Source organism: Myxocyprinus asiaticus, chromosome 13 (assembly GCF_019703515.2).
Source record: "Myxocyprinus asiaticus isolate MX2 ecotype Aquarium Trade chromosome 13, UBuf_Myxa_2, whole genome shotgun sequence".
Lineage (NCBI taxonomy): Eukaryota > Metazoa > Chordata > Actinopteri > Cypriniformes > Catostomidae > Myxocyprinus > Myxocyprinus asiaticus.
The window spans coordinates 50774496-50793589 of NC_059356.1; the positions used below are offsets into that span (position 1 = coordinate 50774496).

The window sequence follows — 19094 nt, forward strand, 5'->3', positions numbered from 1 at the left end:
TTGCCGCAGAATTTTTTAGATCCTGTTCTACAGAACTGGCTCCACTTTTGTTAGAAGTTTATACGGAATCATTAAAGAATGGAAAGCTTCCACCAACCATGACACAAGCCCGGATCAGTCTGATTCTTAAAAAGGACAAAGATCCAAACGAGTGTAAGAGTTACCGTCCAGTCTCCCTGATCCAACTAGATGTAAAAATATTGTCAAAAATTTTGGCTAACCAATTAAGTAAAGTTATGACATCTCTTATACATAAAGATCAGGTGGGATTTATTCGGGGCTGTAACTTTTCTGATAACATCAGGTGTCTCATCAATATCATGTGGTCAGTGGCGAATGATCAATCTCTGGTCGCTGCCATCTCACTTGATGCCGAAAAGGCGTTTGATATGGTAGAATGGGATTATCTTTTTAAGTTTTTGGTTGGTTGTGCGGAGCAACCACCAACGCTGACAACCGGAGTATAATTTCTTTGGCCTTTAAGTCCAAAGTATACTTCAGTCAGATGTAAACGTTAGTTGTCAGCGTATAGGACACGTGACGCAAATTTCATTATCAGCAGAGTGCGCGAGCACTGAACACGCACAACCCGAATTTTCTAACTGCGCATCTTTAAACGTGCAGAATATGCATGGAGTTATTAGTGGGTCTAATTAGGGCAAATAACTGCCTGTCAAAGAATCTCCATGTTTACCGCCGATTACATCTAACACTTCGTGACAGCAAGAGTTTAAAATGTAAGTGTTACCACCTTGTGGACCCACAAATAAGTACAAATAACTCCGGTTGCATGAGCATTGTGTGCGTTCAAAGACGCATGGTCAAGGTCGTAGATTTGGCTTGAACATTGGTGCAGCGTGAAGCATTTACTTTGTATAAATACTGGGAGGGTTGTACTTGCTTGTTTCAATTATTGGGGGGTCTGGCAGCCTGGGAGGAGGATCCAAGAAGGGCAGTGAACCAGTACATCAGGGTGGAGCCAAAGGGCCAGGCGGAGAGCCAGGTGGTGAGGAAGTAGCCACTGGATGTAGAGACTCCAAGGGCAGAGTTGTAGTGGATGGAGGCTCAGGAGGCAGAGCCACAAGAGGCGGAGGTTCAGGGGGTGGAGCCACAGGAGGCAGAGGCTCAGAAGGCAGAGCCGCAAGATGCAGAGGCTTAGGGGGGAGAACCGCTGGAGGCGGAGGTGCCAGGGAAGGAGGCTTAGGAGGCTGAGCCGCAGGAGGTGGAGGTAGAGACTCCGAGGGTGGAGCCATAGGGGAAGAGCAGATGGAGCCACAGGAATCTCAAGAGGTGGAGCAGACAGAGCCGCAGAAGTCTCAGGAAGCAGAGCGGGCGGAGGAACAATAGGAGAAGCGGGCAGAGCCATAGAAACAGAAGCAGACGGATCTGCAGGAAACTCAGGAGGTGGAGCGGACAGAGCCGCAATAGGATAAGCAGTTGGAGCCTCAGGAGTCTCAGGAGGCAGAGCGGGTGGAGCCCACAGTAGGAGAAATGGATGGAGCTGCAGGATTGTCTGGAGGCAGAGTGAGTGGAGCAACAGTAGGAGTATCAGGAGGTGGAGTGGGCAGAGCCGCAGGAGTCTCAGGGGATGGAGACTCAGAGGGCAGGGTACCTGGGGTGGCAGAGTCTCCAAGCGCTAGCTCTGGGATGGCAGATGCTTCAGGCACTGGCTCTGGGACTGTGGCAGGCTTGGACACTGGCCCGTGGCAGGCGTGGGTGCTGGCTCATGGACCATGGCAGGGTTGGGCGCTTTTGCCATAAGAGTCTTCACTGACCTGTTTAAATCCAATCCAGAAAAGGTCCTTTAGAGCCACGTCATTGAAGTTCACTTTGCTAGCTTTTTGCTAGCGCAAAAGTCCACTACATACTCCTCCAGAGAGCGATTCCCCTGACACGGCTGGAGAAGTCTCACTGCTGGGTTCATATTTGGTCTAGTCATCTGTCACGCGGAAGAAGATAAAGATGAACAGAGGGGATGTAGGTGAACCCAAATGCAGTAATTTAATGATGAATATAAACAATAATAAACACAGAGATGCCACTGATCAATAAACAAAAGTGAAGAATTCAGAATAACAAGGTTAGAGATAATAATACACAGCACTTAGCTTGGGAAAAGAGCGTAGTGAGGTCAATGTTGCAATTGACATGACTAGCCAATGACTGGAGTGAAGTGGTGAGTATAAATAGTGTCCTTGATTAGTGTGTGATTGGTGACAGGTGATGCCAATGATGGGATTAGAGTGTTTGTGAATGAGAGCGGGTGATTTTGGAGGACTTGGAGACCGATGGGAGCGTGACATCAACTCATATAAAGTGAACATTATTACAGATATGTTATTAACTCACATCATTGTAATCATTTTATAGCTAAGAATATTTGTGATTTTTGATGGTTTTGTGTCATTCTTTTGTTTAATCATTTTAATCTGTCAGACCTATCACAATCGGCTTTCTGCCACCATGTACTGTGCATGCTCTGACATTTTTTTTAAACAAAAGCATTGGTGTCAGAGCTGTAGCCTAGTGGGCTACGCTCATGACATGTGGTGCTGATGCACCTTGAATATTTCATATATATATAGGGTTTATCTGGAATTATTTCAGAGATCATCATCATCTCTGGCATGACACGTAAAGACAACCAACACTTTAAAATGACTAATATGCCTATAGAATTTTCTGCTGTTTATAATGTTAACAAATGCTTCCTTTATTTGACAGTCAGTCCATTTAACTATAGCAAACAGTATGCTGCACTGCTATGGTGTAAATTGTGCTTTGGTTTGTTTTTGGTAGATCCTCACATTAAGGAAAATATTAAAATGGTTCAGGGTTAGGGTTAGGGTTAGAAAAATTTCTCTCCAGGATTCCCCATACAATATCTTTCCTCAGCCACAAGGCCTCATATGCCCCGCATATTGTCAGGAACATGTGGAGAGAGGGTGAGGACTAAACTTCAGAGTTGCAGTAAATGGGCTTTATTTATACAAAATAAATAATAATAATGGGGGGGACAGTCCAGGACTGGTGATGAACAGGTCTGGAACAGGGCAGAACTGGACCCAACCAACAGGACAAACACCTAACAGGTTGAACAACCACAACAAACTGGCACAGGACAGAGAACACATAGAGATTAAATAGGGAAGGAAATGAGGAAGGTAACGAGGGAAAGTGTGGAATATTTTTTACCAAGTTGAATATAAATTAATCAAGTATAATCAATGTAAATATAGCCATTTTATTTAAATTTCTTCTGGTCAAGCATGTATCTTACTGTGTGTCTGTGTAGAGGCCTGTGCTCACATCTGTTTTGACACTAGAGAAAATATATTAGGAGTGGTGGTGTAATAATTTTTAATAATAATTTTCTTTATTTATCACACATTATACATTTGCACATATACAGTGAAATTCTTCTTTTTCACATATCCTAGTGGTGCTGGGGCTTTAACCCCTGACCTTCTGATCAGTCACCCAGAGCCTTAACTGCTGAGCTACCACTGCCCCTGTTTTTGCATATCCCAGCCAAGCTGGGGTCAGAGCGCAGGGTCAGCCATGATATGGTGCCCCTGGAGCAGATGGGGTCAAGGGCCTTGCTCAAGGGCCCTGCTCAAGGGCCCAATGGTGGCATCGTGGCGGTGTTGGGGCTTGAACCCCTGACCATCTAGTCATTAACCCAGAGCCTTAACCGCCAAGCCACCACTGCCCCTAGTGTGTAGTAGACTAAAGCACATAACTGGTAATCAGAAGGTTGTTGGTTCAATCCCCACAGCCATCACCATTGTGTCCTTGAGCAAAACACTTAACTCCAGGTTGCTCCGGGGGGATTGTCCCTGTAATAAGGGCACTGTAAGTCGCTTTGGATAAAAGCGTCAGCCAAATGCATAAATGTAAATATAGTGAGGCCCCTCCACCAATGTTTCCTGTTCACTCCTTAAAAAACAGACTGGAGTCACAGAACAAAATGATAGATAACAGTGACATGTATTAGCCACACCTTGTTATACCACATATAAGCTGGAATAAACCCAGTTGCGTGAGTTCTTCTGCAGATGACTCAGCTTTTCTATCTCTGATAATAAAGTCTATCTTCTGGAACCAAAACCCCAAGACTTGAGAGTAACTCTTCACAGAGCGACAGAAGCCACGACAAAAGCAGGTGTAACTGATAAACTGATAACAAAGCAAACGAGGGGGCGGATTTCCATTTAAAACAGAGCAGATACGAGTGCACATGGCAATTAAAAAACCATCAAGGCCAAGTGCACTCACACAACAAAAGACACAACATAAGAGTCAGGATCCAGCCACTAAAAACCTAAAAACAAGACATATATGGCAGAAGTAGTAAGAGTAGTATGGGTAGTATGTCATTCCGAACTCAGCATATGCTTGAAAGCACAAAAAGCCGCCATCATATCTTCTTCTTTCACCCAACACCTCGATGATGCACATCCACAGCGTCCCCAGTGGACTCAATTGTAACTGCAAGATTCTGTGACAGATTCAGAGGGAAAGTACAGTATAATTCTGTTTTGCAAATGCCAGGCAAATGCACAAAGGAAAATCAATTTGTGATATTCTAATAGTGATTTTAATAGTTGACTAGTTGGTGCAGAACAATTACTCAAGTACTTGTGCACATCACTAATTGTTCCAGCCACATTTAAACTGGAATTTAAATTATATAAATGCAGCTGAACAGCATCAGAACATGTGAGCTTGTCTGTCAGTCAACTAACATGCTCTTAAACCTGAATATCATCTGTTGATTTAGTTGTCAAAAACTACAGATTTACTTCTGAACTGATTGCAAACAGAAATAGAAAAATGTGAGACAGAAATATGGAAGTGAGACTCAGTGTGAGTCTGACATCTAGTGAACATTATCTGTAAAAACACAAACTTGTTCTGCACACGTCTCTCAAACACAGAACCAGGAAACTGTTCATTTCAGGGAAACTGAAACTTAAGTGCTGTCGAGCTGTTGTACACATCTCTCTGTCTCAGAGTACACGCAGTAAAATGGCAGAAGCCAGTATTTCATGGGCTCATGAGCAGTTCAGCTGTCCTATCTGTCTGGATCTACTGAAGGATCCAGTGACCATTCCCTGTGGACACAGTTACTGTATGAACTGTATTACAGACTGCTGGAATCAGGATGATCTGAAGGGAGTCTACAGCTGCCCTCAGTGTAGACAAACCTTCACCTCAAGACCTGCTTTAGGGAAGAATGTGGTGTTTGCTGAAATGGTGGAGAAAATGAAGAAGACGAAACTCCAAACTGCTGTTCCTGCTCACTGTTACGCTGGAGCTGGAGATGTGGAGTGTGACGTCTGTACTGGAAGAAAACACAAAGCTGTCAAGTCCTGTCTGGAGTGTCTGAACTCTTACTGTCAAGATCACCTTGAACAACATGAGAATTTCTTTCGAAATAAGAGACACAATCTGATGGATGCTACTGGACGACTCCAGGAGATGATCTGCTGTCAACACAATAAGCTCCTGGAGGTTTTTTGTCGTACTGATCAGAAGTGTATCTGTGTGTTGTGCACGATGGATGATCACAAAAACCACGACACTGTATCAGCTGCTGCTGAGAGGACTAAGAAACAGGTGTGAACTTTAATGACATTTGCCATAAGCAAGCTTCAGTCTCCGTAAGCGTTCCTAACAAGGAGCTTTTAAAATAACTGGAGAAAGCCATATGTTAGCATCCTAATTCATGTCTATGACAGTGCTCGGCTAAAATGTATGCGATCTGAAGGCTGCCATCTTTGCTCATGGGTGCTCAGTTCCAACAGATAGGGAACAGATATGTCCATTTCATACTTATAAAAGCTCTTCAAAAACAATCTGTCCCTAAAAAAAAGATTTTCTATAATGTCATAAAATTATTTCGATTGAAATGTTTCTTGGAAGAAAAAAAAAAAATCGTCAGCTGTTTTTTTAAAGGATGGCAATATAAATATGCTTTTTTTCCAACATTGGGTGTAGTTCCAGCATTTACCAGCAGGTGCTAAAATCCTGCTCCAAATAACTTTAATCCTGCTCCACATAACTTTAATCCTGCTCCAAATAACTTTAATCCTGCTCCAAATAACTTTAATCCTGCTCCACATAACTTTAATCCTGCTCCAAATAACTTTAATCCTGCTCCACATAACTTTAATCCTGCTCCAAATAACTTTAATCCTGCTCCACATAACTTTAATCCTGCTCCAAATAACTTTAATCCTGCTCCACATAACTTTAATCCTGCTCCAAATAACTTTAATCCTGCTCCACATAACTTTAATCCTGCTCCACATAACTTTAATCCTGCTCCAAATAACTTTAATCTTGCTCCAAATAACTTTAATCCTGCTCCACATAACTTTAATCCTGCTCCAAATAACTTTAATCCTGCTCCAAATAACTTTAATCCTGCTCCACATAACTTTAATCCTACTCCAAATAACTTTAATCCTGCTCCAAATAACTTTAATCCTGCTCCACAACTTTAATCCTGCTCCAAATAACTTTAATCCTGCTCCACAACTTTAATCCTGCTCCAAATAACTTTAATCTTGCTCCAAATAACTTTAATCCTGCTCCACATAACTTTAATCCTGCTCCAAATAACTTTAATCCTGCTCCACATAACTTTAATCCTGCTCCACATAACTTTAATCCTGCTCCAAATAACTTTAATCCTGCTCCACATAACTTTAATCCTGCTCCAAATAACTTTAATCCTGCTCCACATAACTTTAATCCTGCTCCACATAACTTTAATCTTGCTCCACATAACTTTAATCCTGCTCCAAATAACTTTAATCCTGCTCCAAATAACTTTAATCCTGCTCCACATAACTTTAATCCTGCTCCAAATAACTTTAATCCTGCTCCAAATAACTTTAATCCTGCTCCACAACTTTAATCCTGCTCCAAATAACTTTAATCCTGCTCCACATAACTTTAATCCTGCTCCAAATAACTTTAATCCTGCTCCAGATAACTTTAATCTTGCTCCAAATAACTTTAATCCTGCTCCAAATAACTTTAATCCTGCTCCACATAACTTTAATCCTGCTCCAAATAACTTTAATCCTGCTCCAAATAACTTTAATCCTGCTCCACATAACTTTAATCCTGCTCCAAATAACTTTAATCTTGCTCCACATAACTTTAATCCTGCTCCAAATAACTTTAATCCTGCTCCACATAACTTTAATCCTGCTCCACATAACTTTAATCTTGCTCCAAATAACTTTAATCCTGCTCCAAATAACTTTAATCCTGCTCCACATAACTTTAATCCTGCTCCAAATAACTTTAATCCTGCTCCAAATAACTTTAATCCTGCTCCACATAACTTTAATCCTGCTCCAAATAACTTTAATCTTGCTCCACATAACTTTAATCCTGCTCCAAATAACTTTAATCCTGCTCCACATAACTTTAATCCTGCTCCACATAACTTTAATCCTGCTCCAAATAACTTTAATCCTGCTCCACATAACTTTAATCCTGCTCCACATAACTTTAATCCTGCTCCAAATAACTTTAATCCTGCTCCAAATAACTTTAATCTTGCTCCAAATAACTTTAATCCTGCTCCACATAACTTTAATCCTGCTCCACATAACTTTAATCCTGCTCCAAATAACTTTAATCCTGCTCCACATAACTTTAATCCTGCTCCACATAACTTTAATCCTGCTCCAAATAACTTTAATCCTGCTCCACATAACTTTAATCCTGCTCCACATAACTTTAATCCTGCTCCAAATAACTTTAATCCTGCTCCACATAACTTTAATCCTGCTCCACATAACTTTAATCCTGCTCCACATAACTTTAATCCTGCTCCAAATAACTTTAATCCTGCTCCACATAACTTTAATCCTGTTCCAAATAACTTTAATCCTGCTCCAAATAACTTTAATCCTGCTCCACATAACTTTAATCCTGCTCCAAATAACTTTAATCCTGCTCCAAATAACTTTAATCCTGCTCCAAATAACTTTAATCCTGCTCCACATAACTTTAATCCTGCTCCAAATAACTTTAATCCTGCTCCACATAACTTTAATCCTGCTCCACATAACTTTAATCCTGCTCCACATAACTTTAATCCTGCTCCACATAACTTTAATCTTGCTCCAAATAACTTTAATCCTGCTCCACATAACTTTAATCCTGCTCCACATAACTTTAATCCTGCTCCAAATAACTTTAATCCTGCTCCACATAACTTTAATCCTGCTCCACATAACTTTAATCTTGCTTCCACATAACTTTAATCTTGCTCCAAATAACTTTAATCCTGCTCCACATAACTTTAATCCTGCTCCACATAACTTTAATCCTGCTCCACATAACTTTAATCCTGCTCCACATAACTTTAATCCTGCTCCACATAACTTTAATCTTGCTTCCACATAACTTTAATCTTGCTCCAAATAACTTTAATCCTGCTCCACATAACTTTAATCCTGCTCCACATAACTTTAATCCTGCTCCACATAACTTTAATCCTGCTCCAAATAACTTTAATCCTGCTCCACATAACTTTAATCCTGCTCCACATAACTTTAATCTTGCTTCCACATAACTTTAATCTTGCTCCAAATAACTTTAATCCTGCTCCACATAACTTTAATCCTGCTCCACATAACTTTAATCCTGCTCCACATAACTTTAATCCTGCTCCAAATAACTTTAATCCTGCTCCACATAACTTTAATCCTGCTCCACATAACTTTAATCTTGCTCCACATAACTTTAATCCTGCTCCAAATAACTTTAATCCTGCTCCAAATAACTTTAATCCTGCTCCACATAACTTTAATCCTGCTCCAAATAACTTTAATCCTGCTCCAAATAACTTTAATCCTGCTCCAAATAACTTTAATCCTGCTCCACATAACTTTAATCCTGCTCCAAATAACTTTAATCCTGCTCCACATAACTTTAATCCTGCTCCACATAACTTTAATCCTGCTCCAAATAACTTTAATCCTGCTCCACATAACTTTAATCCTGCTCCAAATAACTTTAATCCTGCTCCACATAACTTTAATCCTGCTCCACATAACTTTAATCCTGCTCCAAATAACTTTAATCCTGCTCCACATAACTTTAATCCTGCTCCACATAACTTTAATCCTGCTCCACATAACTTTAATCCTGCTCCACATAACTTTAATCCTGCTCCAAATAACTTTAATCCTGCTCCAAATAACTTTAATCTTGATCCAAATAACTTTAATCCTGCTCCACATAACTTTAATCCTGCTCCACATAACTTTAATCCTGCTCCAAATAACTTTAATCCTGCTCCACATAACTTTAATCCTGCTCCACATAACTTTAATCCTGCTCCAAATAACTTTAATCCTGCTCCACATAACTTTAATCCTGCTCCACATAACTTTAATCCTGCTCCAAATAACTTTAATCCTGCTCCACATAACTTTAATCCTGCTCCACATAACTTTAATCCTGCTCCACATAACTTTATTCCTGCTCCAAATAACTTTAATCCTGCTCCACATAACTTTAATCCTGTTCCAAATAACTTTAATCCTGCTCCAAATAACTTTAATCCTGCTCCACATAACTTTAATCCTGCTCCAAATAACTTTAATCCTGCTCCACATAACTTTAATCCTGCTCCAAATAACTTTAATCCTGCTCCAAATAACTTTAATCCTGCTCCACATAACTTTAATCCTGCTCCAAATAACTTTAATCCTGCTCCACATAACTTTAATCCTGCTCCACATAACTTTAATCCTGCTCCAAATAACTTTAATCCTGCTCCACATAACTTTAATCCTGCTCCACATAACTTTAATCTTGCTTCCACATAACTTTAATCTTGCTCCAAATAACTTTAATCCTGCTCCACATAACTTTAATCCTGCTCCACATAACTTTAATCCTGCTCCACATAACTTTAATCCTGCTCCAAATAACTTTAATCCTGCTCCACATAACTTTAATCCTGCTCCACATAACTTTAATCTTGCTTCCACATAACTTTAATCCTGCTCCAAATAACTTTAATCCTGCTCCAAATAACTTTAATCCTGCTCCACATAACTTTAATCCTGCTCCAAATAACTTTAATCCTGCTCCAAATAACTTTAATCCTGCTCCACATAACTTTAATCCTGCTCCAAATAACTTTAATCCTGCTCCACATAACTTTAATCCTGCTCCAAATAACTTTAATCCTGCTCCAAATAACTTTAATCCTGCTCCACATAACTTTAATCCTGCTCCAAATAACTTTAATCCTGCTCCACATAACTTTAATCCTGCTCCAAATAACTTTAATCCTGCTCCAGATAACTTTAATCTTGCTCCAAATAACTTTAATCCTGCTCCAAATAACTTTAATCCTGCTCCACATAACTTTAATCCTGCTCCAAATAACTTTAATCCTGCTCCAAATAACTTTAATCCTGCTCCACATAACTTTAATCCTGCTCCAAATAACTTTAATCTTGCTCCACATAACTTTAATCCTGCTCCAAATAACTTTAATCCTGCTCCACATAACTTTAATCCTGCTCCACATAACTTTAATCCTGCTCCAAATAACTTTAATCCTGCTCCACATAACTTTAATCCTGCTCCACATAACTTTAATCCTGCTCCAAATAACTTTAATCCTGCTCCAAATAACTTTAATCTTGATCCAAATAACTTTAATCCTGCTCCACATAACTTTAATCCTGCTCCACATAACTTTAATCCTGCTCCAAATAACTTTAATCCTGCTCCACATAACTTTAATCCTGCTCCACATAACTTTAATCCTGCTCCAAATAACTTTAATCCTGCTCCACATAACTTTAATCCTGCTCCACATAACTTTAATCCTGCTCCAAATAACTTTAATCCTGCTCCACATAACTTTAATCCTGCTCCAAATAACTTTAATCCTGCTCCACATAACTTTATTCCTGCTCCAAATAACTTTAATTCTGCTCCACATAACTTTAATCCTGTTCCAAATAACTTTAATCCTGCTCCAAATAACTTTAATCCTGCTCCACATAACTTTAATCCTGCTCCAAATAACTTTAATCCTGCTCCACATAACTTTAATCCTGCTCCAAATAACTTTAATCCTGCTCCAAATAACTTTAATCTTGATCCAAATAACTTTAATCCTGCTCCACATAACTTTAATCCTGCTCCACATAACTTTAATCCTGCTCCACATAACTTTAATCCTGCTCCACATAACTTTAATCCTGCTCCACATAACTTTAATCCTGCTCCACATAACTTTAATCCTGCTCCAAATAACTTTAATCCTGCTCCACATAACTTTAATCCTGCTCCACATAACTTTAATCCTGCTCCACATAACTTTATTCCTGCTCCAAATAACTTTAATTCTGCTCCACATAACTTTAATCCTGTTCCAAATAACTTTAATCCTGCTCCAAATAACTTTAATCCTGCTCCACATAACTTTAATCCTGCTCCAAATAACTTTAATCCTGCTCCACATAACTTTAATCCTGCTCCAAATAACTTTAATCCTGCTCCAAATAACTTTAATCCTGCTCCACATAACTTTAATCCTGCTCCAAATAACTTTAATCCTGCTCCACATAACTTTAATCCTGCTCCACATAACTTTAATCCTGCTCCAAATAACTTTAATCCTGCTCCACATAACTTTAATCCTGCTCCACATAACTTTAATCTTGCTTCCACATAACTTTAATCTTGCTCCAAATAACTTTAATCCTGCTCCACATAACTTTAATCCTGCTCCACATAACTTTAATCCTGCTCCAAATAACTTTAATCCTGCTCCACATAACTTTAATCCTGCTCCACATAACTTTAATCTTGCTTCCACATAACTTTAATCTTGCTCCAAATAACTTTAATCCTGCTCCACATAACTTTAATCCTGCTCCACATAACTTTAATCCTGCTCCAAATAACTTTAATCCTGCTCCAAATAACTTTAATCCTGCTCCACATAACTTTAATCCTGCTCCACATAACTTTAATCTTGCTTCCACATAACTTTAATCTTGCTCCAAATAACTTTAATCCTGCTCCACATAACTTTAATCCTGCTCCACATAACTTTAATCCTGCTCCACATAACTTTAATCCTGCTCCAAATAACTTTAATCCTGCTCCACATAACTTTAATCCTGCTCCACATAACTTTAATCTTGCTCCACATAACTTTAATCCTGCTCCAAATAACTTTAATCCTGCTCCAAATAACTTTAATCCTGCTCCAAATAACTTTAATCCTGCTCCAAATAACTTTAATCCTGCTCCACAACTTTAATCCTGCTCCAAATAACTTTAATCCTGCTCCACATAACTTTAATCCTGCTCCAAATAACTTTAATCCTGCTCCAAATAACTTTAATCCTGCTCCAAATAACTTTAATCCTGCTCCACAACTTTAATCCTGTTCCAAATAACTTTAATCCTGCTCCACATAACTTTAATCCTGCTCCAAATAACTTTAATCCTGCTCCAGATAACTTTAATCTTGCTCCAAATAACTTTAATCCTGCTCCAAATAACTTTAATCCTGCTCCAAATAACTTTAATCCTGCTCCAGATAACTTTAATCTTGCTCCAAATAACTTTAATCCTGCTCCAAATAACTTTAATCCTGCTCCACATAACTTTAATCCTGCTCCAAATAACTTTAATCCTGCTCCAAATAACTTTAATCCTGCTCCACATAACTTTAATCCTGCTCCAAATAACTTTAATCTTGCTCCACATAACTTTAATCCTGCTCCAAATAACTTTAATCCTGCTCCACATAACTTTAATCCTGCTCCACATAACTTTAATCCTGCTCCAAATAACTTTAATCCTGCTCCACATAACTTTAATCCTGCTCCACATAACTTTAATCCTGCTCCAAATAACTTTAATCCTGCTCCACATAACTTTAATCCTGCTCCACATAACTTTAATCCTGCTCCAAATAACTTTAATCCTGCTCCACATAACTTTAATCCTGCTCCACATAACTTTAATCCTGCTCCACATAACTTTAATCCTGCTCCACATAACTTTAATCCTGCTCCAAATAACTTTAATCCTGCTCCACATAACTTTAATCCTGCTCCACATAACTTTAATCCTGCTCCACATAACTTTATTCCTGCTCCAAATAACTTTAATTCTGCTCCACATAACTTTAATCCTGTTCCAAATAACTTTAATCCTGCTCCAAATAACTTTAATCCTGCTCCACATAACTTTAATCCTGCTCCAAATAACTTTAATCCTGCTCCACATAACTTTAATCCTGCTCCGAATAACTTTAATCCTGCTCCAAATAACTTTAATCCTGCTCCACATAACTTTAATCCTGCTCCAAATAACTTTAATCCCGCTCCACATAACTTTAATCCTGCTCCACATAACTTTAATCCTGCTCCAAATAACTTTAATCCTGCTCCACATAACTTTAATCCTGCTCCACATAACTTTAATCCTGCTCCACATAACTTTAATCCTGCTCCAAATAACTTTAATCCTGCTCCAAATAACTTTAATCTTGATCCAAATAACTTTAATCCTGCTCCACATAACTTTAATCCTGCTCCACATAACTTTAATCCTGCTCCAAATAACTTTAATCCTGCTCCACATAACTTTAATCCTGCTCCACATAACTTTAATCCTGCTCCAAATAACTTTAATCCTGCTCCACATAACTTTAATCCTGCTCCACATAACTTTAATCCTGCTCCAAATAACTTTAATCCTGCTCCACATAACTTTAATCCTGCTCCACATAACTTTAATCCTGCTCCACATAACTTTATTCCTGCTCCAAATAACTTTAATTCTGCTCCACATAACTTTAATCCTGTTCCAAATAACTTTAATCCTGCTCCAAATAACTTTAATCCTGCTCCACATAACTTTAATCCTGCTCCAAATAACTTTAATCCTGCTCCACATAACTTTAATCCTGCTCCAAATAACTTTAATCCTGCTCCAAATAACTTTAATCCTGCTCCACATAACTTTAATCCTGCTCCAAATAACTTTAATCCTGCTCCACATAACTTTAATCCTGCTCCACATAACTTTAATCCTGCTCCAAATAACTTTAATCCTGCTCCACATAACTTTAATCCTGCTCCACATAACTTTAATCTTGCTTCCACATAACTTTAATCTTGCTCCAAATAACTTTAATCCTGCTCCACATAACTTTAATCCTGCTCCACATAACTTTAATCCTGTTCCAAATAACTTTAATCCTGCTCCAAATAACTTTAATCCTGCTCCACATAACTTTAATCCTGCTCCAAATAACTTTAATCCTGCTCCACATAACTTTAATCCTGCTCCAAATAACTTTAATCCTGCTCCAAATAACTTTAATCCTGCTCCACATAACTTTAATCCTGCTCCAAATAACTTTAATCCTGCTCCACATAACTTTAATCCTGCTCCACATAACTTTAATCCTGCTCCAAATAACTTTAATCCTGCTCCACATAACTTTAATCCTGCTCCACATAACTTTAATCTTGCTTCCACATAACTTTAATCTTGCTCCAAATAACTTTAATCCTGCTCCACATAACTTTAATCCTGCTCCACATAACTTTAATCCTGCTCCAAATAACTTTAATCCTGCTCCACATAACTTTAATCCTGCTCCACATAACTTTAATCTTGCTTCCACATAACTTTAATCTTGCTCCAAATAACTTTAATCCTGCTCCACATAACTTTAATCCTGCTCCACATAACTTTAATCCTGCTCCACATAACTTTAATCCTGCTCCAAATAACTTTAATCCTGCTCCACATAACTTTAATCCTGCTCCACATAACTTTAATCTTGCTTCCACATAACTTTAATCTTGCTCCAAATAACTTTAATCCTGCTCCACATAACTTTAATCCTGCTCCACATAACTTTAATCCTGCTCCACATAACTTTAATCCTGCTCCAAATAACTTTAATCCTGCTCCACATAACTTTAATCCTGCTCCACATAACTTTAATCTTGCTTCCACATAACTTTAATCTTGCTCCAAATAACTTTAATCCTGCTCCACATAACTTTAATCCTGCTCCACATAACTTTAATCCTGCTCCAAATAACTTTAATCCTGCTCCACATAACTTTAATCCTGCTCCACATAACTTTAATCTTGCTTCCACATAACTTTAATCTTGCTCCAAATAACTTTAATCCTGCTCCACATAACTTTAATCCTGCTCCACATAACTTTAATCCTGCTCCAAATAACTTTAATCCTGCTCCACATAACTTTAATCCTGCTCCACATAACTTTAATCTTGCTTCCACATAACTTTAATCTTGCTCCAAATAACTTTAATCCTGCTCCACATAACTTTAATCCTGCTCCACATAACTTTAATCCTGCTCCACATAACTTTAATCCTGCTCCAAATAACTTTAATCCTGCTCCACATAACTTTAATCCTGCTCCACATAACTTTAATCTTGCTTCCACATAACTTTAATCTTGCTCCAAATAACTTTAATCCTGCTCCACATAACTTTAATCCTGCTCCACATAACTTTAATCCTGCTCCACATAACTTTAATCCTGCTCCAAATAACTTTAATCCTGCTCCACATAACTTTAATCCTGCTCCACATAACTTTAATCCTGCTCCACATAACTTTAATCCTGCTCCACATAACTTTAATCCTGTTCCAAATAACTTTAATCCTGTTCCAAATAACTTTAATCCTGCTCCACATAACTTTAATCCTGCTCCACATAACTTTAATCCTGCTCCAAATAACTTTAATCCTGCTCCACATAACTTTTAATTAAACATAAATCTGATTGGCAACTATAAGGTACTTACATAGAAAGAAGACACAAACAACATTAAATAAATAAATATTGATTTGTACATAATAAATGTTTTGTGAAAATTGCAATACAACAATAATGATTTTGTATTATTTAGTTTTAAGGTTTAACTGCAGTTTGTTTGATCAACAGAGTCACTTGGAGAAGACACAGAAAAAATACCAACAGAGAATCCAGGAGAGAGAGAAAAAGATTGAGGAGTTGAGAAGAGCTGTGGAGTCTCACAAGGTGATTTTGAGAAGAGGAAAAGAGAAGTTTGAGACTCAGTTGGGTCACAGGCTGTGTGAGTTGTTAGTAAGAGCTGATTGTAATGTGTGTGTAACAGCGCTCTGCACAGACAGCAGTGGAGGACAGTGAGAGGATCTTTACTGAACTGATGCGCTCCATTGAGAGAAGACGATCTGGGGTGACACAGCTGATCAGAGATCAGGAAAAGGCTGCAGTGAGTCGAGCTGAAGGACTCTTGGAGCGACTGGAGCAGGAGATTACTGATCTGAGGAGGAGAGACGCTGAGCTGGAGCAGCTTTCACACACACATGATCACATCCAGTTCCTGCAGGTAACACATCTCATCATTACTATTCATCACACTGAAGCCTCATGAGAACATCATACGATTATTGCACATACAGAACAGATACAGTCGGTGTTTTATCAGATCTATTTCATTTAATCCTGACAGTATAAATGTAACTGTAGTTGAGGTGATGAAGGTTTTCTGTTGTTTTTCTGTATCAGTCTTTCTCTGCACCTCCTGGATCTCCAGTCTTACCCAACATCACTGTCAGTTCTCTTCTGTCTTTTGATGAAGTGATAAAATCTGTCTCTCAACTGAAACAACAACTGGAGGATTTCTGTAGAGAACACATGGAAAAGATATCTAACAGAGGTAACAGATATTCATTTACTTTCAGAGATCAATTTTACATAATGTAAATAAATGAAAATGTACATGAATTATGTCTGTTTATTCTCATAATCACAGACATTAAAATTATCACTGATGAACCCAAGACCAGGAATGAACTTCTAAAATGTAAGTCACTATGAAAACACACACACACACACACACACACACTAAACACACACACACACACACACACTAAACACACACACACACACACACACACTAAACACACACACACACACACACTAAACACACACACACAGACACACACACACAGACATACACACACACACACACACACACACACTAAAAACACACACACAGACACACACATACACATACACACACACTAAAAACACAGACACACATACACAGACACACACATCACAGACATACACACACACACTAAAAACAGACACACACATACACACACACACACACACACACACTAAAAACACACACAGACACACACACACACACACACACACACACACACACAGACAGGGGCAGTGGTGGCTCAGTGGTTAAGGCTCTGGGTTACTGATTATAAGGTTGGGGGTTCAAGCCCCAGCACTGCCAAGTTGCCACTGTTGGGCCCTTGAGCAAGGCCCTTGACCCTATCTGCTCCAGGGGTGCTGTATCATGGCTGACCCTGCACTCTGACCCCAGCTTAACTGGGATATGTGAAAAAAAAGAATTTCACTGTATATGTGTGATAAATAAATATAATTATTATTATTATTATTATTATAGACACACACACACAGACATACACACACACACACACTAAAAACACACACACACAGACATACACACACACACTAAAAACACACACACATTCACACAGACACACACACTAAAAAACACACACAGACATACACATACACACACACTAAAAAACACACACAGACACACACACACACAGACATACACTAAAAACACACACACACACACACACACACACACTAAAAACACACACACAGACACATACCTACACATACACACATACACACACACACACTAAAAACACACACACACAGACACACACACACACACACACTAAAAACACACACACACAGACACACACACACACACAGACACACACACACACACACACTAAAAACACACACACACAGACACACACACACACACACACACTAAAAACACACACACACAGACATACACACACACACACACACTAAAAACACACACACACACACTAAAAACACACACACACAGACACACACACACACACACTAAAAACACACACACACACACACACACACACACACTAAAAACACACACACACAGACATACACACACACACTAAAAACACACACACATTCACACAGACACACACACTAAAAAACACACACAGACATACACATACACACACACTAAAAAACACACACAGACACACACACACACACACACTAAAAACACACACACACAGACACACACACACACACAGACACACACACACACACACACTAAAAACACACACACACAGACACACACACACACACACACACACTAAAAACACACACACACAGACATACACACACACACACACACTAAAAACACACACACACACACTAAAAACACACACACACAGACACACACACACACACACTAAAAACACACACACACACACACACACACACACACACTAAAAACACACACACACACAGACACACACATACACACACTGTAAAAACTGGCCTGGATTTCACCAGATTTAACAGCAATTTCTTACAATAAAATATTGTCACAACACAACAAATTACTGTGAAGAAATCAGTTATAATATCGCACTGCATTATGGGAAAATTGTGTTTGTTTGAAGTCTTCATTATGGTGTTTAGTGTAATTTGGATGGGAATTTCTTATTTGTAATGCATTTTCTCCCAGTTAGTGTAATTGTGTTTAAGAACACAGTTTGTTGTACTGTGATGTTTGGAGAAAATGAATCAGTTTATTGGTTAACTTCATGTCAGATGATGTATAGAATACACTATATGATGCTTTTGAAAGTAAAGAAATAATATAATTTTCAATCAGAATTGAGGAAGAGATGTTTGCAAAGATTGTTTTTATCACGAGTTGTGAATCAGACACACAAGATATGAACACTCAGCACACAAAACTCAACGATGATGACAATGAACAAACAGTGTAGATGATCATGGACATGAAAATCAACCATAACAAACATAAACCGGAATGAAAATATCATTTACATGTTCAAATTCTGAATTGAATGGCTAAACTGATCTGTTTTCACAATGAAAAGAGT

General features: G+C 38.5%; 2 protein-coding genes across 4 annotated transcripts in view; one reads left to right on the plus strand and one right to left on the minus strand.

The window, feature by feature from the left end:
• Nucleotides 1-4958: 4958 nt before the first annotated feature.
• Nucleotides 4959-19094, plus strand: part of LOC127449840 (E3 ubiquitin/ISG15 ligase TRIM25-like) — a 15913-nt gene continuing 1777 nt past the window's right edge. For both annotated transcript variants that reach the window (XM_051713429.1, XM_051713428.1), the window contains exons 1-5: nt 4959-5622; nt 16024-16119; nt 16217-16450; nt 16630-16780; nt 16877-16927. In XM_051713429.1, the coding sequence (XP_051569389.1) occupies nt 5032-5622; nt 16024-16119; nt 16217-16450; nt 16630-16780; nt 16877-16927 (1123 nt within the window). In that variant the 5' untranslated portion in view covers nt 4959-5031. The remainder of the gene's footprint in view (nt 5623-16023; nt 16120-16216; nt 16451-16629; nt 16781-16876; nt 16928-19094) is intronic.
• On the minus strand, nt 5630-15862 carry LOC127449863 (uncharacterized). 2 transcript variants are annotated; one of them, XM_051713466.1, is made up of 2 exons: nt 15746-15862; nt 5630-8300 (listed from the first exon to the last, which is right to left on the minus strand). In XM_051713466.1, exon 2 carries the CDS (start codon nt 8262-8264, stop codon nt 6906-6908), a length of 1359 nt encoding a protein of 452 aa, XP_051569426.1. In that variant the 5' UTR covers nt 8265-8300; nt 15746-15862; the 3' UTR covers nt 5630-6905. The 2 variants fall into 2 exon arrangements, with proteins under 2 accessions (XP_051569426.1, XP_051569427.1); XM_051713467.1 differs by having other exon boundaries at nt 5630-9878.

Bases quoted from the DNA above. Each gene is read 5' to 3' on its own strand.
- LOC127449863 (XM_051713466.1), bottom strand. From the start codon at position 8,264: ATGTGGAGCAGGATTAAAGTTATGTGGAGCAGGATTAAAGTTATTTGG.